This window comes from Canis lupus, chromosome 37 (genome assembly GCF_003254725.2).
Source record: "Canis lupus dingo isolate Sandy chromosome 37, ASM325472v2, whole genome shotgun sequence".
NCBI classification, from domain to species: domain Eukaryota; kingdom Metazoa; phylum Chordata; class Mammalia; order Carnivora; family Canidae; genus Canis; species Canis lupus.
The window spans coordinates 14,719,883-14,742,563 of record NC_064279.1 but is presented as its reverse complement, the minus strand read 5'-3'; the positions used below and the strand labels follow the sequence as shown (position 1 = coordinate 14,742,563).

The 22,681-nt window shown below is 48.8% G+C and overlaps 1 protein-coding gene and 1 long non-coding RNA gene across 2 annotated transcripts in view; one reads left to right on the top strand and one right to left on the bottom strand.

The window, feature by feature from the left end:
- Positions 1 to 22,681, bottom strand: part of NRP2 (neuropilin 2) — a 115,338-nt gene that overhangs the window by 18,240 nt on the left and 74,417 nt on the right. The window contains 3 exon segments of the mRNA XM_049106453.1: positions 12,065 to 12,085; positions 13,288 to 13,384; positions 14,950 to 15,212. Of these exon segments, the coding sequence (XP_048962410.1) occupies positions 12,065 to 12,085; positions 13,288 to 13,384; positions 14,950 to 15,212 (381 nt within the window).
- LOC112656695 (uncharacterized) lies at positions 3,674 to 8,445 on the top strand. Its single transcript, XR_007409015.1, has 3 exons — positions 3,674 to 3,787; positions 5,099 to 5,363; positions 7,822 to 8,445. It is a non-coding gene; the product is annotated as an uncharacterized LOC112656695 (long non-coding RNA).

The following is a 22,681-nucleotide window of genomic DNA, read 5'->3' as shown; positions in this document are numbered from 1 at the left end:
GATAAGGGTTTCCCTCCTGGAGCTGTTGATACGAAACCCCTACTAAGGCAAAAATGTTACCAGTCCCAGCTAGACCTTCAATTCATTCATTCATTCGTTTATATTTTAATAGTTGCTATCACCTCTTTGTCTTCTGAGAAGCAACTCTAAACACATGCATGCATGCATTCACCTGTCCAGTCTATTTTTCTTAGAAGAGAGTGATCCTTCCCCCCTCTATGAAATACAGAATTTTGCTTTCTAAAGCTGCAAAGCATGACTTTATGGAAGAGTTGCCCTTTGAGCATAGTACCTGGATAATACTATGAAAGTTGCTGGGCTAGAGAGAGAGAGAGAGAGAGAGAGAAATGTGACATCCCCAGCTGAACTGCATCGTGGGATTCACAAAGATTTGAGCAGCCTCATATTCTCAACTATGGCATGTACATAAAGATGATGCCACATGGGGCATCAGATAAAGACACAGCAAATGCACAAAGTTGTTGTCATCTTCTTTTAAAGAAGGGAAATCCTCAAGGGTATATAGTAACTCAGACAGTTTGCTACACTGGCTGGATTTTCCAGGTGTAATTTCCTGACACCATGCCTCCACGGGGCGCCTACAGGGATGTCAATCATTTTTGAGGCAACGGCTGGCCCCAAGCGCACAACTGGATGTGGACACCTGAGATAAAAAGCCCTTAGTGACTGGCATGGAATTCATCACACGGGATGCTGGGCTCTTGGCCCTCCTCCCTCTCCTGGCTGCTTTTTCCATCTTCAGCTGGGGTAGGACACTTGAAATCTCAAGGTGGCTCATGCTCTAGCCTTTCATCTTTTCTCTTCTTGGCAGGGCTGCTGTGGTTGAGACAGAGTAGCTCTTTGAAATAGAATAAGAGTGGGAGAGCACCTTCCTTTCAGAAGGATGAAACAAACCAGATGCGAAAGTGAGTGTGTGCTGGAGGGACCTGCGAGTACAATTCTGAAAGAATGCTAAAAGTCTCTCTCTCCCAAGCAGCCAAAAAAAAAAAAAAAAATAATAATAATATTTTGTTCTCAGAAGGTACCTGGAGGCTTTCAGCCCAGGCAACCATCTTTGGAGAGAATCTTATGCCTCCCCAGTGGGTTCCTAGCAGGAAGGTGAGAAATCAACACCCCCCAAGGCTGAGCCATGGTTCACTGAGCCTCTCATTAAAAATACGCATTTCCTATCAATGAAATCGACTCCATTATTGAATCTATCCTCTCTACAGTATCATTAGGCAGTTTATCTCCAACACCCCTCTCCGTGCGTTGCTTAGAGAAGACACATGGGCAGCAACAGATTTATTTTCATTATATCCTCTCCGATGCCGCAACATCTGGAAATGCCAGGCCAGCCTACGAGGGTGTATTTGCCAGATGCTACGAACGCTTTAAGGGGTAGCACACTGACACGTTACAAAAAAAAAAAAAAAAAAAATGACTACTTTTTGTTTATAATCTCATAATATTTAAATTAAGTCAGGTGGACAGTCTTATGTTTTAGCGGCTATAGATTCAGGCACACGTTAACACCACGAAAGGAAAGCAAACGATCCCCTTTCCCCCACATTTTACAAATGCGAATACAATGATCAATATAATACCAAAGAATGCGATTTTTAACCTTCTTACTCCATTCCATCCCAAGTCGGGCACAATAAACCCCGCCCCCCCGAGGGAGGAGACTTGTAAAAGACCCCACTTCTCAGTCCTTCCTTCTCCTCCCTCCTCTCCTTCACCTCCTGCTCCCAACTTAAAACAGGCTACTGCTTCTGCTACGCCAGTCTCAGATTTGTTATTCTCTATGACTTACTCCAAGATTGGACTTCACTGATCAAAGCTAAACATTCATTATGAGCTTCTCTTTTATAAGGCAACATGAGACAGATTTGCTTCAGGGCTGGAAGTCGAGATGGTTCTGCACGCACCCAATGGCTGCTATCTTGCTGCTTCAAAGACTCCAGGAGACGTGACAAGGGGTCACGTCTGAGTGCGTTGGGGGAACTTTCCTCTTGGGCCAGATGGGTTGGGAACGGGACAGGGACGGGAGGGGCCACATTTCATTTCACGTGGCCTCTAGTTTCTTAGGGACCTGGAGATGACAACGGTAGCCAACAGAAACCCAGCCAGAGCTAGATAAGGCAACAAAAAGCTTCAATCTCTTCTCCGAGTAAACAAAACTAGTACAGTATATTATTTTCTTGTAAAATGGACCCCCCCCCCCGGGGAAATAACACAAGAATTAAAGGGGGGGTCCTCTCTGAACACACCCACACACTCCCCCCCACAATGAACCAGGCTCTCTTTCTCACACTCCCCCCACCCCACCACCACACACAACATAGAGCTATTCACACGCAAGTGTATGTTATGTACAAACACACAGAGCCAGGTTTCCTCTCCAGTCTCCTGGCAGACTGCCCACCGGGGGGAGGCACGGGGTAAGGCCGGGGGAGAAACGGGGAACCAGTCTCTGCAAGGAAACCAGCTGAGCCTTCAGTTGTGAAGTGCTGAGGGGTGGATCTCTTCTCATAGTCCAAGATGCAGCATTAGAGTGGAGGGGTGGTGGGTTGGGAATCCACAAAGGAAAGGGGAAAAAAAAGAAAAGAAAAAGAAGGAAAGAAAGAAAAGAAAAGAAAAGAAAAGAAAAGAAAAGAAAAGAAAAGAAAAGAAAAGAACCCAAGGACTATGGTCAGGATGAAGCAAAGCACACAGGGTTCGGGCCCCGAGGGGGAGAGACACACACACACACACACAGAGAGGGAGAGAGAGAGGCGTCTGAGAGTTCACACAGAGACTAGGCGAGGAGAAAAAAGTGCAAAATCGAGGCAACGTGTTTGCAGTCTTTCTCGTTTGTTTTGGGTGCCGTCCTTGGCTTCGGCCCTCAGCAGCGCGAGCCGCGGTCTTGCTCTAGCTTAATGGTTAGGGTGGGCTCCACCGCCACAGGGGCCCCGTTGGTGTAGTGGGAGGTTTTGTAGGTGATGGAGTGATCGGTCTTCTTGGCCGCATAGCGGAACCGGTGGTAGTGGAGCACCAGGGCCAGCGCGACGGAGACCAGCACCAGCACGGCGCCCCCGGCGGCCATTACGTAATACCAGTAGGCTGGGATGGGCTGCACGGGCACCGTGTCCACTGTGGGCTCGGTCCCTGGTGGCAGGGTGCCCCCTGGTGGAGAGACACAGAAGAGTGTTGCTAGGCTCAGAGCATGCAGACGGATCCCAAAATTAATTAAAAAAAAAAAAAAAAAGATACACATACATGCTTTGGAGTGGAGGGGGCAGGGGACAGGGGGGTAAGATGGTACCGGGTCATCTCCTCGTGCCAAGCACTTTTAAAGGACTGTTATTTCCTACTCACAACCTCATGGGATGGGGGCCGTCGGACCCATTTCACAGATGCTGAGAGGTTAAGTGGACGCGCGGTGACGCAGCAAGTGGGCAGGTGAGTATGGGGTTGGGCCAAGAGCTGCAGGGTTTCGAGGCTCTCTACGTCTGCTAAAAACACAGTCACTCTCAAACAGCCAGAAGCGTCACCGTCCACACACGCGCGCACACACACACACACACACACACGCGCACACGAATGCACACAAGGAAGTGATGCTGAAGTGAGTTCCGGGGTTCCGCGAGGCTGATTCTCCGAATGGGCGGGAATCCTTGGTCGGGCTGGCCAGCATTCTCTTAAACAATGTGTTCATGAGGCTGGCTAGACGCGAAGGTGAGTTCCACTTTGGCTTGCCAAGGCCCCCGTGCCCATAGACATCAGCCTGGCCTTGTCTAAACAGGTCAGTTATCACTGTCAAGCCATGACTAACGCATCTTCATTTTTTTTTTTAATTGGACAGAGGGTCTTCAGAACCTGATTGGAAAGACGTTGCAACAACAACAAAAAAATGTGGGCACAAATGATAGTGGGGATGTAAGAGAGAGAGTAAGCGAGAGCCAAGGGAGGGAGATCATTCTTAATCACGGAAAAGACAGAGGAGGGAAGAGAAGCTAGCAGAGGATTTCGAAGGCAAACCACATTCACTGGCCGGCCTCTGGTTGCCATGGAGATGATATAGCAGATTTAAGCCCAGGGTAACTCTGGGGAAAGACTGGCTAGAGTCCCACTTGATGCAAAACAGTGCTACGACTTGATTCTCCCAAAGATTTACATCAGATGAGAATCTGGCCCAGAATGGGACTAGGAGCTTTGGAGCTTGCCAAAACCAGACATGATCTTTACTTCTGAAAAATGATGTATGCTTAACCTGTGAAAGCTTACATCCCTAGCTGCTTACATCAACTGGTGGTGGCCAGAAAGATGCCTCCTCTCTATCCCTGGGATCTCCTCAGGGGGGGCCACGGCTGGGAGGGGCCGCTGCCTTCTTCACCCATCACTGGTCCCACCCTGTGGGTGCATCGCTGCTCAAGATGCAGCCAGGGGGCGTTTATATTTTCATGCCTCCCCCAGGAGACCTGGAGCAGTGACTAAAAGACTTCCTGAGGTGAAGACTCCTCTACTTGTGGGTCAGTGTTGGCCAACCCCTCAGCCTGAACACCAGGGAATAGCTGAGGGGTGGATCAGACCTTCTGGTGTCTTCTCAGAAGTGGTAGAAAAATGGTAGCATTTTTTCTTGGAATATCTTTTAGAGCCTGCCCACCCTCCCAGCCTTCAATCACTGGCTCCCCCAGTTTGACGGATCCCTTTCCACTAACGTGTGGGGTCTGTAGGTGCCTCTTGGCCCTCAGGGGTGCCGCGGCCTTGGAAGAGCTTTGACAAGGATGTGTCACACCGCAGACACACTGGCAGCCACATCTACAGCCCCGCTATCTCCTTTCTACCTTGTCTTCTTCATTACCACCTACTCTATTTTTTATTTCCAAATCATTTCTATCTTTTAATAATTTCATTACTGTAGCTGAGAAAGCTCTTTATCTCCCTCTTTCTCTCCCTCCTCCTCCCCCTTCCTCTCCCCCCTCACTCTGTCAATCTTTGTGACCATATTGAAAATTATGCATAGAAACAGAAAGAGAAAGCAAGGCGCCGAAAACGGCTCCTTGAAATGGCCAGCTTGTGAGCCACAGTGAACCGGTGTCAACTCATTATTCAGGTCACCAAGAGTATCTGCTGCCTGGCAACCATCCTGCTGTTGGATTTTCATGTGGGCTCAGAAGAATGCACGAGAAACAGCAAAGTGTGTGGGGATGGGCCGAAGTTCCCCAGTGCCAACCACCTCTCCCCAAAGGGCATCCTTGGGTTTGCCTCTCATTTCGACTTGGTGCCACAGTGAGAGCCCTGCTCTAATGAGAAGAAAGGAAAGTGATACGTCCACAGGGTTAACCCTCCCACCTGAAGCACCCGAGCAGACCACAAAGGTAGGAGCACACATTTTTGCCAAGCAGAAAACAGTCACAACTGCCCACGTTCCCTCCAAACCATACAGTCTCAGGTTCAAAGGCTTGCTTTCCTTCAGTCAAAATGTTGGTTTTTGACATAAAATACACCCCACCCTCCTCACCAAGGCTCAGAGTGCCAGGGCTGGGCCTTAATGCTATTCCTAAAGTGTTTCATGTGATAGAGACAATATTGGGGCACAATGGGGAGGATCTAGGAGGCCCCCTGGAGGAATGGGAAACCACAATACGTGGATTACACATTCAGAGTCCGAGCTAGACCTCTGGTCTCAGAGTTCTGCTCTGCTCTGGAAGACACACTCCACGTGAGATGTAAGACCCGCCTCCCCTTTCCTACCAACGCTCTCCTCCCCCTGCATTATCAACACGAAGAAGATTTTTGGGACAAAAGCCATGTTATGGATGGTGATGGACTGCGCATTAGCTCCTTAGACCTTCTCCTTGGACATTTGTTTTGAGAAATGAGAAAACATGCTATGTTGAGTTTGTGTTTTCAATGTTAAGGGAGTTAGAAAAGAGAGGATCCATTTAACAGTTCTCCCCTCATGCCCCACAGGCAATTTTGGGTGACCCAGAGTTGGGGCCAGAGTTTCTCAGAACACTCTTCAGGGCTAAAGAGACTCAACTCTCACAGGCAGGTGGATTACTGGTTTGGAACCTGGCTTTGCAGTAGCCTTCAAGGGCTGTATACTAAGGCCCTGCTTTGCTAGATGGAGGAAGGAAAGTTGACAGATCGGTAGTGGTTAAACGCCCTTCCAAAGCACCATCCCAGACAATAGCAGCAATCCAACAAATGTCAGACAGATGGATGGATGTAAGTATGGGGGAACGTATTGGAAACAACATCCAGATTCCCTCGAAAACATTAATGACCCACTGGTACTTCATGTAACAGTTATCCTTGGAAAGTGCTAGTGATTTGGCTGACTCCTACTGCGCCTCTAGGTGAAGTTGCAAAAAAGGTGCCACCTTCAGACAGATGTCGCCAGCCCCAGGTGCCCAGGTTGGTGAGTGGCTCTTTTTTGGCCTCGCTTGTCCCCATATGGGGTGACTGGGCCATTGCTTTGCAACAAAGGAGCCTCCCCAACATGGGAGAAAGAGCGTGGGTAAGCCTTAAGCCTTGTCCAGAGCTGGCAGTGTGCTGACCCGAACGTTCCTTTTGACTGTATTAACTTTTATCACTTACTCACATCCCTCTTTTTTTTTTCCCTCCATTGGACCATGCTTTCAACTCTTGAACTATTTTCTTCATTAATTACCATCCTCTAATTCTCCACAAAGTTTTCTCATTGTGTGAGATAATGAGAAACAGATATTTGAATAGTCAATAACTCCAAGTGTATTTGCAAGGTTGAGCAGGCTTCCATCTGTAAAAGTTCTGAGCCCCCTGGAGAAAGGGGCAATGCGAAAGCAAAGAATCTGAATTGTGACAAACAGTAAATGTACAGGAGGGGACTAGGGGAAAAAAACGAGACAGTAGGCAGTGCTCCTCCCAGGCCTACTGGGTTATTGAATGAACGAGCCATCGGGAAATGTGGCCAGTGCAACAGCTACGGTGAGTGGTCATTTCCTGTGTGCTGCTTCTTGGGTCTGCATCACCTTATTTATGCGTTGGGACCCTCAGATGGGAGACTTGAGAATCTCAGAGGATAAGTGAATTTCTCCGGAGGAAAATTGAGGAAGAGGGCAGAGCAGTACGCAGTAAAACCCTGGAGATAACGCAGTGTCAGGGCCAGAAGCACGTGCACGGAATCCGCGGCCGGTGCTGGAACCCAGGGGTCAGCTAACCGCTCTAGCCCACAGCCTCTTTTATGTCCATTCTGGAACACAGCGACCCTTATTACCTGTTGCTTATGGCTACTTTGGTGCTGCAGGGTCTCATAAAGCCCAACGCATTGACCTTCTTGTCCTTCTATAGAAGAATTATGCAGACCCCTGTTCTAACCAAGCTGGGATGGCACAGAAGTGGTCCTCTCCCTTTCTGCCCAAACCTGTCCGAGGACTGTCTCAGTCAAGTTCCCACTGTAAAGAGAAAGCATCTCCCACAGCTGAGTTTATAAAATGTCCCCTGGACCTGGAGGAGTCACCCTAGTCTTCAAAAGAAATGTTTTGAAGGACACCAAAAAAAAAGAGAGGAAAAAAAAAAAAAGGCTCACTGCAAATAACTGTAGAGGCCTGGCCTATCTCAGAGTCTTCTCTGTACAGGTTGAAAATGAGGTGCTGCTGAAGGAGCATTTCAGATAAAAGGCTTGTTTAATTTGTGAGATTAAACGAACAACAACGAAAAAAAGGGTTGCCTCCTCTAGAAGAGTTTACAGAAGATAGTAGAAGAATGTGGTCACGCCTACAGATCTGTTTGGAAGAGGAATGTACAAGTACAAGATCTCCCTGAGAAATGACTCTTGGCTTTGCCTTACAGGCAGTGCACGGAGCTCCCTGGAAGGGTCCCCTGAGGCCTGCAGACCCGGCACTGGTGTCCCACATCTATCCCAGATGCCTCTAAATTCGGATCTGGGGCCGGCTGGAGTTTCGGACACTGCTCTTCAGCAGCCCTCTCCTCTTGGACAGAGGAAAAGTCGGTGAAAAAATTTTTCTTCTCCCCTTAGAGAAAACTGATGCTGGCAGCTGTTTAGATGAATGGCAAGCTTGCAGGGAGGGGGCGCGTCAGGCCCCTCTGTGACAGGAGAGGCAGCTTGCACAAGCAAACCTCACAAAGAATGCCTCAGTGTCCCCTTAGGCAAGCAATGGCAGCCAAGCAGTTCCACGGTTTACACACATCTGATCTCCATGCTTCCTTGCTCAGCAACACCTAGCCTCAATCTGGCAGCTGGAGACGGAAGGGGAGGGGGGCTATGGAGAAGGAGAAGGAGCCACACACCACAGCTGCCTATCTGGAACTCTGGCAGAGTTTAGGAATACTTCTCTGCCTTTCATCCTGCACCCCCTCTTGGAAGTGCTCCTGGGAAGGAGGAGTGGGGAAGCCCAGCAGAGAAGGAACTCGAGGTCAACCCCAGGTCCCCCTGGGATGGAGGGGCACTGCACTGGAACAGCTCTGGGAGGCAGCCCGTGGGGAATGAGGGTGGGGATCAAAGAGGGGAGGTGGCAATGGGAATTGGCAGAGATGGACCAGTTGGCACCCAATAAACAGAACTTAAAACCCGAGGCAAACCCCGGCCAGCTCTGTCGCTTCCCCAGAGTGGGTCTCTCGTAAGACTGCTCCTCTCTATGCCCAGGAGACTGACTGAGATGTTCAGTTTCTCCTTTTTACCTGGATGAAAATGGAACAGGACTGTGGAGAGTGAAACCCAGAGATGGGCCTCTGGCTCTCAGAACTGGTCCGACGCTTAGCACCCAAGCTCACAGCCATTGCGAGAGACGCTGATGTTCCTTCTAGCATCCATCAGTGGTAGACACAGCGGCTCTGAACCCTTTACCGTAACAACCACCCTCCCTGAGTGCACCAGTGCTAGCAATTTCCATGGGTCTCTAATGGGGAGGGAACCAGACCTAGTCTCTCTGCTCCTGCATCGTTTAAAGTCCCCAGCCCCTAATGTGAACAAAACCTCTTGCTTCTACTGTGAGCTGCTAAAAATAACCACCTGGACAACAAGTACAGAGCTCTGATCATGGGCTTTCCATATTTTTACTGGCTTCTTTCTTTTTCTTTTTTCTTTTATTGAAAAAAGACAGTATTGGTTAAGAGGAAATAATCCATCATCTTAATTATACCACTTTTTGGTTCTTTTTCTTTTCCTTTATATACTTTTTCATTTGTTAAAGCTCAAATTCTAGAAAAAGATACATGACTGGCACTATGTTTATAGCGGCTGCTAAAAAAAAAAAAAGAATGGAAGAAAAAAATGCACACCCAGGCCACATTGTTTAAAATGTGACTCATAACAACAACAACAAGCATCTTCTTACAAATCACATGACAATGCAGCTTATTCATTCTCTCTCTTTCTCTGCACATTCTCTTTTTCTCTATGGCTTGTTTCTCTTCATTAGGGACTCACCCCCTGGTTTACAATCAAAGTATACACGCTAAGCAGAAAACACAAGGTGATTGGAATCAAAAGAAAATGTTTCATGGCAAGAAATGCGTAAGAGACAGAGAATGAAAAGACACTTTCAAATATAAAAGATCAAGGATACCTCATAAGACCCAGCCCAGAGGCCACTTTTATTGCATTTCCTTAAAGATTTACCTAGTACACACTGATCTCTCCTAAAGAATGAGATTGCTTTTGTCTCATGGTTAATTTATAATAGAAAAGAAAAACAACCTGTATTCAAAAAAAAAAAAAAAAAAAAACCCCCCCCCCCAAAAAAAAAGTACTAACAATGTAACCGCCTATTGTCATTAGTGTTACACCATCGACTTTCCACATCCTGCCTGCCCAAACCTGATGTCTCTTTGTTTCCCTTTGGGAGTGAAAAGGCTGATTTCACCCCAGGACCCCCCACCCCCCACCAGGGCTGCGGCTGCCCCGACCAGGAGAGGAACCCTATGCCAGGCCCTAGGGGCGACAGAGCGAATGGTCATCGTCTTTCCTCTCCCCAGCGGAAGGCTTTGCTTGAGTCAAAACACAGAGTCACACGCTGAGGTCACAGGGGCCTCCGGCCAAGAGAAGACGGGCCCTGAGGTCATCTGCCTACCGACTCCCCGAGTTCCACGTAAAACTTGCCAATGTGATCGAAATGGTCCATTTTTCAATTCCAATCCTGCCCTGGCCTCTATGTTCCTTGGCCAAGTCTCTGCCCCTCATGACTTGGTCTCCTTCTTCCAAACTGCTCCTCATCTGCAGAGACAACAGCCGGGGCCCAGCCGGGCCAGCCGTGCGCTGCTTCTGCTTCACCCCCCGATCAGCCCATCGGGAGCGCGCGGGAGATGCTTACCTTCAAGTCACTAAGCCCTGTGTTTGTTTTGGCTAAATGAGCACTGCGGCTCTGATGATATTTTATTTATGTGTTTTTTTACAAGAGAACATGACTGGACTGTGAAGCCTCACGGCAGACACAGCATCAAGGAGAGCGCATGTGCCCTGGTTTGTTTGTTCTCTTACAGAAGCAAAGCACTTGGCCCCTGTGCTTGTCAGTCATGGACTCAGACACGCGTGCTCACACACAACTGTGTCTGTGGCCGCTGTTGTGTAAGCCTTTGGCCGGCCTTCCCGGGGGGCTTTGAGTCTTAATCAGCAGATTTGACTTGCCCACCAGAGACATTACCTTGGGTCCTGGAATTCCAAGAAGTTGAATTCAACTGTGATCCAAGCGACTCAGTTGGGATCTCAGCTTCCCTCCCCATACTTGGATCCGCATTAACATAAATCTCACACCCGAAGAGCACCAACACATGCGCACGAATACGCTTCATACTGGAAAATGTGCAGTGGGGAGCGGGGATGGCGTTCGGGAGGCCAGGAAGGGTGGGAGGGGAAGAAACTGTACTCTATGCTGGTCTGCCATTCTCTCTTTCTGCCACTTTCATCCCCCTGCTATGGTCTTAGAGGGTGACGGGTGGAAAATCAGGCCGGATGATTTGGAGTCAAAAGCGCATCTAGGTGGCAAACCGGGAATTCATCTCTTTCTAGCCGGGAGCTGGACAGATTCACGAGAGCGAAGATAACGAGTCTAGACCTCAGATATAAAAGTGACTTCCCTTATCTCTGGAATGCTGTCACCCGGGGTGAAGGCCCGCCAGCACAAGTAGGGCGCACCAGGCCTCGCAACTGTTCATATGGAAAACCCCAGCCGGCAGGTGAGGTGCAGTGGCGGGACTGTGCTCCATCACCCAGGCCAGCAGGGCGGGAGCCCTGAGGGTGGCTTCTCAGCACGGGGCACTGGAAAACTGGGTGGCAAGTTCACCAGTGACAAGTCCCCGGAGCGCAAGGAGGGCAGGAGAGGCCCGCTGCACCCTGCGCGCAGCACAGGCCTCACCACCACCCACGCTCGGCGCCGAGGCCAGCAGCCCACCTTCCCTCCTCTCTGCTCTGCTCTTTATTAGCGAAATAAATGTCCTGTTCTGGTCTTCAGTCCCGTATTCAAATGCTCTAACTCAGCAAATGCGCCTCCCTGTTCCCTTTACCAGACACCAGCTCCAGAATTCCGCAACTTTTCCTCCTCGGGATCATCAGTCCTTTTGTGCCTTTTCCCTAACTTTCGACCTCACAAGACCACCTGCCGCTGTACCTCCCTGAAGGTTCATTGAGACCGCTGCCTTGGAGCCCTGCGGCTGGAAAGAAACCATCTTCAGCCGAAAATAAATCATTGCCACCCCATTTCACTTGGAATTCTACTACTGATTTTTGTTGGTCAGTCTCCTCCACAGCCTCTCCTTTCTCACCACTCAGGCCATTTTCAGCCTCATTGCTCCCCGTTGGACAATGCAAGGCTGAAAGGTTTATCTGTAACCTATTTGTCTCTATTATAGGTTTCTAAACTTTAATTAAACAAGACACAGTGAAGATCTCAATCCTCCTTCCTGGAATCTACAGGTGTTGCTGGTGCCATCTAGTGGCGGGAAGGTGTGGCGTCTGTTTTCTCTCGAGGGATTTGTCAGGTTTGGAGGTTTCTTCCCCACACCAAATTCACATCACACGGGTGGTAGAAAAAGACATGCAAAAAAAAAAAATTTTTTTTTTTACCTTTAAAATTCTCACCTGCAAAAGCAGAGATGGGTTCTGGAAGAAAAAAAAAAGAAAAAAATACTGAGTTAGATAAGAGGAGGAAATAGTGGGGCAGGTATAGGGTGTGATGAAGAGGACTTCCAATAAGTTGCTTTTTTTTTTTTTTTTTTTTTTGGTAATACCCCATGGGAAGTGTCCCCATGTCCTCCTCATGCTGTAGACTGTGTCTAATACATCATCATGACAAGGGCCGGGTGGATGGGGAGAGATTCCCAAAGTCGCTTTGGAACCAAAGTCCTTTATGGAGCGATGCGTCCCTGAAGCATTGTAATCAGTCAGCTACCACTGATTACTTTCTCAGAGGCTGGATTACGTTTGGATGCCCAGGGCCTGAGAGCTGCCTGAAGGGACTGGGGTGGTCCCAGGTGCTTCTGACATCATCAGGCACACACATCCGGGACGCATGGGCCAAGAAAAGCACTCGGTGAGTGATGACAGTCGCTCTGGCGAGTAAAAGCAGGTCCTGTTCCTTCTCAGGATTCCCTCTTGCTTTTGGAAATGTGCATGGCTCTCCTGGGAGATGGTCAGGATACCCTTGGGGTGACCTGGGTAAAATGTGTGCATCTTCTCAGTGCGTCTGCTCAGCACTTCTGTCCAAAGGGACAGTCATGGTGTCCTTCCCATCTGGTCACCTGGCATGCAACGTTTAATCTTACAACTCTGGGATCTTGGGCACTGAAGGAATTAGCCTCGAAGCAAACTCTAAAATCTTACTTCCCCTGCCATAGTTTGCCCTTCAATTCATTCATGTAAAAGAACAACTTGGGTAATTGTGTTATCAGTCTGATATAACATATGTACTATTTTCGCTTCCCAGTGAAGGCTTCCATTAAAAACATCAAACCTTTGCAGCATGTAATTCTGACTGGCAGTTGCTCTCATCCTCTAGCATTTTCTTTGCTAAAAGCTGGAGTCTGATGATGGGGTCTTGGCACCCTGAGTCTCCATATACTTAATGCATGTCTATTTCTGAATGGGAACAGGAGATAGAAGACTTCACCTCATGTTACACTCCTCCCATCCTGAATGCAGCCTAAGACACGACGACATTCATACCTCATCTCCTTCACAGACTGCCGCTATTCTACCCATTGGGTGCAACTGGTTTTTAAAGGGCGCGCTTGTATATCGTCTGGTATATCCCTGCCCCTGGTGTCTTATTTGGAAGAGCTACGAAGAGACAGATATTCACGTACCCATACAGTTCTCCAGTGGGACGTCCGTGCTTATCCGAATGTCATCAATGGCAATTTCTCCTGAACGTCCTTTTCCTATGACTCCCTCAAACACAATCTGGAAGCCAGAAGAACAAGAGCCATGGTAAACCGAGCTCCTCCGTTCGAACAGTGCAAAGACTTCCAATTTTCTGTTAACTGCAGCTTAAAATGTGTGTGTGCGCACGCACACGTGCGCATGTTTCTGTACCTGGTAGCCATCTGTTGACCACATGGCTATGGGCTTGAAATCTTAATTTAAAAAGAGTTGGTTCAAATCAAATGCATATCTGAAGGAATTAAATATATATATATATAACAAGGTGATGGATACTGTTGTCCAGTAACTAACATGTACTGATTAAAAGGACCAGAATCGGGACATGTTTAAAGGAGGGTTGGAATGTCCCAAGCCATTTCTGTGGTTCCTTTCTCATAAATCTTTCAAATGCCCAATCCAGGCCTTTGGAAACTCAGAGGACAAAACAGGTGGGGGTAAGGTGAGCAACACAGTACACTGGGTCTGGATGGCCTTTGGCACAATAACATTGTCTTGCGGCTCCATTATTATAACGAGGAGGGAAAGGATTTTTTTCCTTCCCCAATACTTTACTGAACACCTACTACGTGTGCCAGGCACAGGGACAGTTACAAAATCTAGTAAGTAAGACCTTCTGCCCAGAGAATCTCACCAGGTGGCGGGTGAGACAAACACGCAAGCAGATACTTGCGATACAACGCATTAAGGTCTCTAGATGGGAATGCGGGCAGGGGTGGGGCAGGACGCAGGACAGCTCACAGCCGCCAGGGCGAACTGCAGGCTGCGCACAGAAGCCCCTCTGCTCTGGGCTCTTCAATCACTCCTCATTCTCTCCCTCCCTAGGTTCTCTCTGCAAACGAGCACATGTCCTCTGGCAAGCTGAGCGAGCAGTTGGCTGCCTCACCAGCCATCTGTTGCTGCCTCTCGTCTGGGGAGGAGCAGGTTAATGCCTTGGCTGGTTCTCAGTCACCTCTTCCACTGTGTGTCTACTCCTACCCAAGCCTCAGCCGCAGCTGTGCATACCCATCTGTGCCTCAGTCTTTCGCTCTGTGGGGCAGAGATAATAGAACTCAACTCCTGGAGCTGTTGGGAGAGAAGCCACTCCTTTAGGAGTCTTTGTGGTCTGCTGGCCACCGAGTGCAAACAGCACCCCTCCCCTTCCTGCGCTCACGGTCCCATTCCCGGGACAGGTCTGGCAGGATTTTCCCCTCTCCTTGGAGGGCGAGGAGGAGCTCAGCAGGCTTCCTCCCTCGCGTGTGGAGGCTGGTTTGTGTTTATTTCCCGGGCTTCTGTGTCCCTTTGTGCAGCCTACCTGATAGCAATCTAAACTAAAATGGAGAGAAGAAACATTTGTTGGGAAGATTTCAGCAATATAAAAGGCAATAGGAGGAACAAAGAACCAAGTCTGGGTGTAGAGATAGGCACATTTTGAATAACAAATAAGAGTGTCATTTAGTTGCCATGGCAATGTGAGAAACACAATGAAAACAGCAGCGCCGAACCACGTTCCCTAATGATGAATGGGCACGGCCCTTTGAAATATTGAAACACGGATCACAAAGATTCCCCTGGATCTCTGCACCCACCTGCTGGCCCCGCCCTACCTGATACTCCATGTCGTAGCTGGGCAAGATGATCCGCCCGTGTTTCCACTCATTGCCCTGGTCCTCGCGGATGACCCAGAGGAGCTTGCTCTCCTGGCTGGCTTCGCGCACCACCTGCAGCGCCAGCCCGCGGCCGCCCGTCGCTTGGTACTGGAATTCCATGCACACGGGGCTTCGCGGCAGGTGCACCGGAGGGCTGATGAGCCGCGCGTACTGGCCCTCCCTCCGGCCATCGCTCTGCAGCCGCAAGAAATTCCTGTCGTCTGTGGGAAAGACACCCAGAGGTTCCTGGTAAACACCTGGGGAAGAGCCACAGTTGGCGGCTGCAGCCCTCCCCTGCACCCCGAGTTTGGGGGTCTTGTTCATGCCTGTCCTTCTCCAGGCCCTGGGTTTCCTTCTCAAGGTTCTTTCAGACCTTGGCTCACGAGCTGCCTTTTCTGGACCTCAGGTGGGTCCTTCCTGCCTACTCCTCCGCATCAGTCTCTCTGTGCCTCTTCTACAGCTGGCACCTGGTGCGGCTGGCCTTGCGCTTGGCTGGCGGTGTCTGCGCTGGCCTTCCCCTCCCTAGATCCCAGGGTGCCAGACCCACGTCTTACTCACCGCTGGCTCACCCAAAGGGCCAGTGCAGCCTAATGAACTAAATAATAAGGGGATGAGGTGCTGCTGGACCGGGAGAGGATTCCAGCCAGGTGGTTTGTGCTTCACGTCTTTGTCATCTTGGCTGGGCACTGTCCAAACGGGAGACCTTTAAAACCGTCCGTCTCCACCAGTGCTAGCTACTAGGTGGGGCCTGGACTCGAGTGACTGTAACCCAGAAGCCAGCGTCAACCGCAAGCAGAAGAAGGGACGGTGGCCGTGTAGGGGTGAGTCAGCGGGCCTGACACCCTACTCTCTTTCCCGTCCGGCCTGCGGAGGCCAGAACTGGCCTTTTCCAGAAAGCCGGGCAAATGTCGCTGAGAACCGTCATCATCAGGAACGAAGGCGACGTGTTTAACAGCAAATATACACATGATGGGAAATTAAGGTCTCACCCACCCAAAGGCTGGGAGAATGGGCCTTCTGGCTGACGAGTTTTCAATTCCATCAGACACTATGCACAAGACTGAGTTCTTGTTGCCATTTGCGGAACTCATGCCCTGCAGACACGGGTATGGGGGCCCGTACCTGCAAACCCAACGTCCGCAGGAGATTCGTGGCTGCTTGTACAGAAAACAGGGTGGCATTTGAGAAGACAATCTCACTGCCTCCTTTTGGCCCTGAAATATCTTATGCTAAGCACTTCTGCAAGATGGCAGGGGCACTTTCACACCACACAGCCAGCACATCAGACACTTCAGGATCATGTTAATCTGAGACATGTGCACCCAGCGTTCTTACTCACCGGGGACTGTGAACATCCCGTGGTTGTCAGGGGAGAACAGGCAAGGAAGGGCTCCAGAGCCCTGAACCGACAGGTTACTCTCTGGACCACTGGTTTGCTGTTGCTACTCCTGCTGATATCATTGCTTTAGCAAGAATGAGCCTGTGATAGTCCTCCCATCACTGGCCCCCAACCAGCTCCTTCCTTCTTCCCCACCACCATCTCTCTCCCTCCTTCCTGGCTCCCGTAAGGCCTCCACTTAGATTCTCTAGGGTTACTGCTCCGGGAGCTACCCTCCCCTGAAGTCAAATGAGACCAGTTTAGGGCGCATGGTTGGGATTCCAGTTTGTCTCCTTAACCATCCAGAGCCAAAGTCTGTCTAATTCCCCCCCAACACGAGACCTCTTCAAGGCCAGATAACGAGGCAGCTGTTCACAGCAGACACTTTAAAGGTGGTGACCTGCCAAGGGAGGAGACCCTGGTGCCGCAGCCAGGCACTCCGAGATCCTCCACACCTACGCTCCTCCTATCAGATCTCATTACTCCCGCTAGTAATGATAATAATTATAAGTCGTATTTGCAGAATGCTTTGCAGGCTCCAAAGCACGTGCACATACGTTATTTCATCTAATCCTTCCTGAATGCTCGTGAGCTCTAGCTTCTGAATCTTATCTGCACAGGATGAAGAAACTGAGCTCAGAAAGGTTCAAGTGACTTGTCCAAAGCAGAGAGGGTAGCGAGTGGTACAGCTAGACCTGACATTAGGTTTTCCACCTTCCTGCGGTAGGGTCTCCACTTTAGCTGTGCCCCACAGCCGGGCGATCGGTCACACTCCATTCCAGGCAGACTGGGCTCCCCCCACCGCCCCTGCTCCCGCTTCTCCTTCCTGCCGCCCCTTGCTCCCCTCCCACTCCACCTCTCCCAGCGCTCTTGCCAGTTCTTCTCCTACCTACTCTGGCACATTTCTACTAATGCCTCTTTTCTCTCAACAGCTCCGACATTTACCAGCTGTACCACTGGTCCTACCTGGTTTTTAAAAAGACTCAAGGCCATTTCTCATGCATTTCAGCAGGTAACCACCCACTGCCTCGTGCTGTAATTGAACTGTTTTATGTGTGTTTTCCCCATCGCTCCGGTTAGGAGATAAGCGTCCCAGGCTTACACGTGTCAGGGTTACACCGCTTTTTCCCCCTGCCCCTAGACAGTGACATGTATATGCTGCTTCGCGAGAAATTTTTGTTCCCACAAATGAATGAATGACAAACACATGGATAAAGGAAGCATATGAGGCTCTATGCTCACAAGAGAGAAACCAGAACAGAGGGAGAAACAGCCAGTCTTTGGTAATCCCACAGATTCCGATCATCTCTGCACAATTCCCTCCCACTCTCCTGGGCCAACACCCCTTCCAAAGGCGAGGTGAGCGGATAATAACACGGTGGCCTGGGGACGCACCGTGGAGCCACCAGTGAGACCCCCCGCACCCCAGACGCTCCTGTGCTCCAGTAACTTCCAAGCCCTGACTGCTTCCACCTCAGATATAAAGGAAAGCAGATTTCAGAGACTTATTATTCAGCCTTCTTCCTTCGGTTTCACAAATAAGACCCACTTGCTGCTTGAAAATTGCTTGGCAGAAATACTGTCACTTGTGTGAATTTACATTCTTAAGCGGCAGGGGATTCATAGCATAATGGTTAGAATTTAGTAAGTAAAATGTGTGTGGAGGTGGAAAGAGCCGCGCTGGCTGGGTTTTACCCGGGTCTGTTCTGTTTACCCAGCCTGTTGCTAAAACTTTAGGCATCATCAGGCCAAAGGTCCCCAGGCTGCCACAGGCCCGACCCAGCCGCCCCCCCACCCCCTCGGCTCCCCTCGCCCCCTCCTCTGCGCGCTCGCTCTCTCACAATAAGACGATAATCGCTCCGCATGATGTAAAGGACCATTGGAAGACCGGGGAGTTAATGCTGGTGGCGTGCTAAGCACGAGCAGCTGAAGGATCATAATTCAGTGCTGACATCTAAGCTAATCCACTAGTTTGCAGAATCTCAAGACAAGCAGGCCTCTGAATTTCACTTAGTGAAATCATTTGTGCCCCACTTGTCTGTTAAGTGCTATGAGCTCGAGGGAAGAAAGATGATATGTAAATTTAAGGAATTAGCAGTAGACATCAGTCAGAGGGACGCTGAGCTGCAGAACGTCCCTGCCTGTCACGGAGAGGGGCCTGATTAGAACCAGGACGTCGCGAAGCAATGGCTTGGGCCAGGCAAGGTCCAGGGAGGGGATAGGAAGGGCCGGGGCAAGAGAACCGGTGTTTGCTGAGCACCTACTGTGTGCCAGCTGTCGCGCCAGAAGCCTTTTCTTACGTAACCTTCCCTGCGAGATCTAGGTCCGCGGAACAAGATCCGTTTTCTTCATTTTTACCAGAGAGGAAACGGAGGCTCAGGGAATTGAAGCCACGTGTCCGAGACGGCTGCTGGAATCATTACAGCAGCCCTGACCGGAGTGAGCAGGATTGCTGGGCATGGCCTCTCATCTGGGCTGGAGCCCTCATCTACTGCTCACTAATCACTTAATGCCTCAGTCTCCCCATCTGTAGCATGGATAGAATGAGGACGTTACTGGAGAGGGCTGTGAGAAGGAGCAAGCCATGCGAAATGCTTTGCCCAGTAACAGGGACGCAGTAAGTGCTCAATAAAAGCTATGATCTCGGCTACTACTACTATTGCGATACGCTCTGCTTCCTATGCTTTTTTTTTTTTTTTTTTTAAGAAAGAAAAAGGTCAGAAGACCACAATAACCTGGAAGACCAGTCCTAGATTCCCAAAGAAGTATGTTTTGGGCCAAGGGCAGTGAAGACGCTCTGTGGAGTAAGTCGGTTCCCCCATCCGTCCAAGCCCAGCAACCAGACAGCCCCTACTTGTGCATCATGCACTGTGTACCACGTCTTTCCTGTCACTGTACGGTAGATGAAATAAAATACTACACGGCTCTGGAATGAGAGTGGGACCTCAAGAGACAGTTTAGATCAGGTCAGTCCGGCTGCCCAGAGGAACCACACTGAGCACATCCCCAGAACAGCTGTCTCCCCTCTGCTTTAAATTCTCTAGAGAAGGAGCTTCCATAGGCCACATCGGCAATGCGTTTTCTGGGTCACAACCCGAACTGTCAGGAACTTCCTAAATTCAGTTTTAAGTTTTCCTGCTGTCATTTAGACACATGTCCTCCTTCCATCCCTGATGGAGCACAGCCAATTCCAGTCCTCTGACTTGGAAACATTTTCATTCGTGAAGAATTCAGACCCTCAGTCTTCCCTGTCTCAGGAAACCTGACCTTTGTCTCTTTAAATGTCCACTTGTTGGGCCTTTACTTATGGTGGTAGGTCTATACTAGCACTCCTCTAAGCTAAGTGCTTCAGTTCTTTTAAGTCATGGCACCCGTACATGTGCTGTGAGTGAAGCACATGTGCTGTAAGTGAAGTCTGTTCTCGTAGAATGTTCTAATTTATGGCCTATCACTGCCAAACAGAGAGGAAGTGGTAAGCACACAGTGGCTGTTGATTACTTGATAGAGCAAAGGGCTGGCATGGTGCGGGTGGACCACTTTAGCGATTTACTTTAGGGACTTTAAGGAAAAGCCCTTTGGGTTGTTAAGAGGTCCCCAAACATGACAACTGACCAGCCTAGTACCAGCTCTGCCTGCTGGAGACTGTCTTCTTGTTCTTGTAGCTGATGGCAACGATGCCGGCAATGGATGGCTTCCAACAAAAAGACAATAGAAAGGATATATGTTCAGTTGCTAAGAGAGAATGAAGAAATAATGTCCCAGAGATACAATCCCTCTCCTCCTGGACCTGACATATTTTGGAGGCATTTTGCTAGGTTCTTGACTCAAAACATCTGTTGTTGCCCATGACACGGGGAAAATAATCACATGGGAATCAACAACAAGAGTTCAAAAGGGCAAAGAGGACGTGCACAGGACAGTCGTTCAGGCATTTTAACCTGCTGCTGTCTCTAGAAAGAGTCTCTTGACATTTCACCTGGAGATTTACGGCCGCATCTGGCTTCAGCTGCATGAGTGCTGTGTGGACACATGACTGTGGTTGGGCCCAACAGCAATGGAATCGATTGTGTCCACACCTTACCAAACCCTGAAGTAAATCACCAGTCGGATCTTCCTGGCTATCGCAAAGCCAAACGCACCATCTGTCCAACACACACATCTCCTGGCTAGCATCTTGCCCTCCTACTAGAACAACCATCTGAAAGAATATTTAGTGCTGCAGGAGACGTAATCTCTTTGTATAGGTCATGCTTAAAACATGAGTCAGCCCCTCAGCTGGCCTCCCAAGGTCAGTCGAGCTCTGCTAAGGTCCTCAAATTAACAACCAGTTAAGGGAAACACTGACTTTGGATGAACTCAGCAGGATGTTCTCAAGGTTTACAATTGACCATTTTGTGGACATTTGAGGTTTCAGGTCTGGTCTGTGCAGGAGTCTTCCTAGAGCTGGTGTTGGGTTTTTTTTTTTTTTTGGTATGTCAGCTTTCATGAAGGTTTTGCAGTTGAGGCAGCTTTGCCATTATACTGCCTCTTCATTATCAATTTCCAGTTCCCCAGCCAATCATGACTTTCAGAAAAAAAAGGAAACAAAGCAGATGAACATAGGGGAAGGGAAGGAAAAACAAAATACGAGGAAAACAGAGAGGGAGACAAACCATAAGAGACTCTTAACCAGAGGAAACGTACTGAGGGTTGCAGGAAGAGATGGGAGGGGACGGGGATGGGGTAACTGGGTGATGGGCATTCAGGAGGGCACAGGATGTAATGAGCACTGGGTGTTGTATGCAACTGATGCATCAATGAATTCTACTTCTGAAACTAATAGTACACTCTATGTTAATTAAATGGAATTTAAATTAAAAATATTTTAAAAAGGAGTAAGAGCTTCTCTTTACTGCTGTCTTTTCTAGAAAGTCAGAGATATTTTCCTTCCTATTTTCTTTAAAGAAGAGTCTCTATGATTTCCTTTTCCAGTTAAAGGTATTCTTTGAATACTGGCTTTCTTTTAGCCAAGTTGCTCCTGGTCTTTAATTATCTACCATAGTCTAAGCCTAAGAAAGTCTCCTCTCTGTCTGTGCAGTGGCTGTGCCCCAGTCACACCACATCATCCTCCTTCCGAGGGCAACTCAAGCTAACGCCAGTAGAGTCTGGATCATTTGCTGCCAGTGGCCCACCTAGGCGGAGGTCTTCTGAGTTCAGAGAGAGTGGCTTTTTAATTCACAGAGTCACTACTCGTTCCCTGTCAAATATCAAGCCCATCACGAGCAAGTTCACTCATCACTTCTCTTCTGTAATTTCTTTGCAACCATCTGCACCCCGCCCCCTCACCACACACACACTTAATCTTCTTGTGTACATGTCCCCCTAGTGAATCATAGTTCTGGTCCTCTACTCTCATGGAGTTTATAAATGGCCCAAGCTGCATCAAAACAGCCCCATAGTACGTTAATAACCCTACCACTGACATTTGATGGAATAGCTACCATTAATAAAATTTGAGTATTTCAGAACATTGTATTCTTAGTCTGTCTTGAGCTTGTTTTTGAATCCAGAGTAATAGTTTTGTTTTCTCAATCCCATAAACATATAAGTGCCAAGCAACCAAAGTTCTGTCTTTTCATAATGGTATGACATTACAAAAAGGCATTTCCTGTTTCATTGTTTTCACTTCATTTTTATTTTATTATTATTTATTTATTTAATTTTAAGTAGGTTCCATGCCCAATGCGGGGCCTGAACCCAAGACCCCGAGACCAAGGGTCACATGCTCTAGCAACTGAGCCAGCCAGGTGCCCTACCTGTTTTCTTTGTACCACTTCCATGATTTGGAGTTACTGAAATGAAGTAATATCGTAACCATACCTCATGAAGTCAACAAACATATAAAAGAACACCCATTTAGGGAACCCACACCCTTGAGGATTCTGAAGCTGACCCGGAATGGTACGCTCTTTCTCTAGTCTTTTTGTCTCATTCTTGATAATAAGGATAATAATAACTATTGCTATTACTCTTATTGGCATTACTTAGTATTTACCTTTTCTTTTGATCCAGTGAAATAATTCCTACACTATCTAATGTTCTGCTACTTGCTTACTTTACTATGGTTGCTCACTGGGGTTGAATGATGCACTGACAAAAATAGCTGCCACTGGACACTCCCATCAAGGAACCACAGAGAAGGCACATCCACCTAATTACTTGCTTCTTGGTTTACACTGCCATCCATCCTCTCTGTGGGGAACCAGCATCAGCAAGGACCCCAGAGATCACACACGTATCAATGCCAAAAGATGCCTGAGCAGTCTGGCCAAG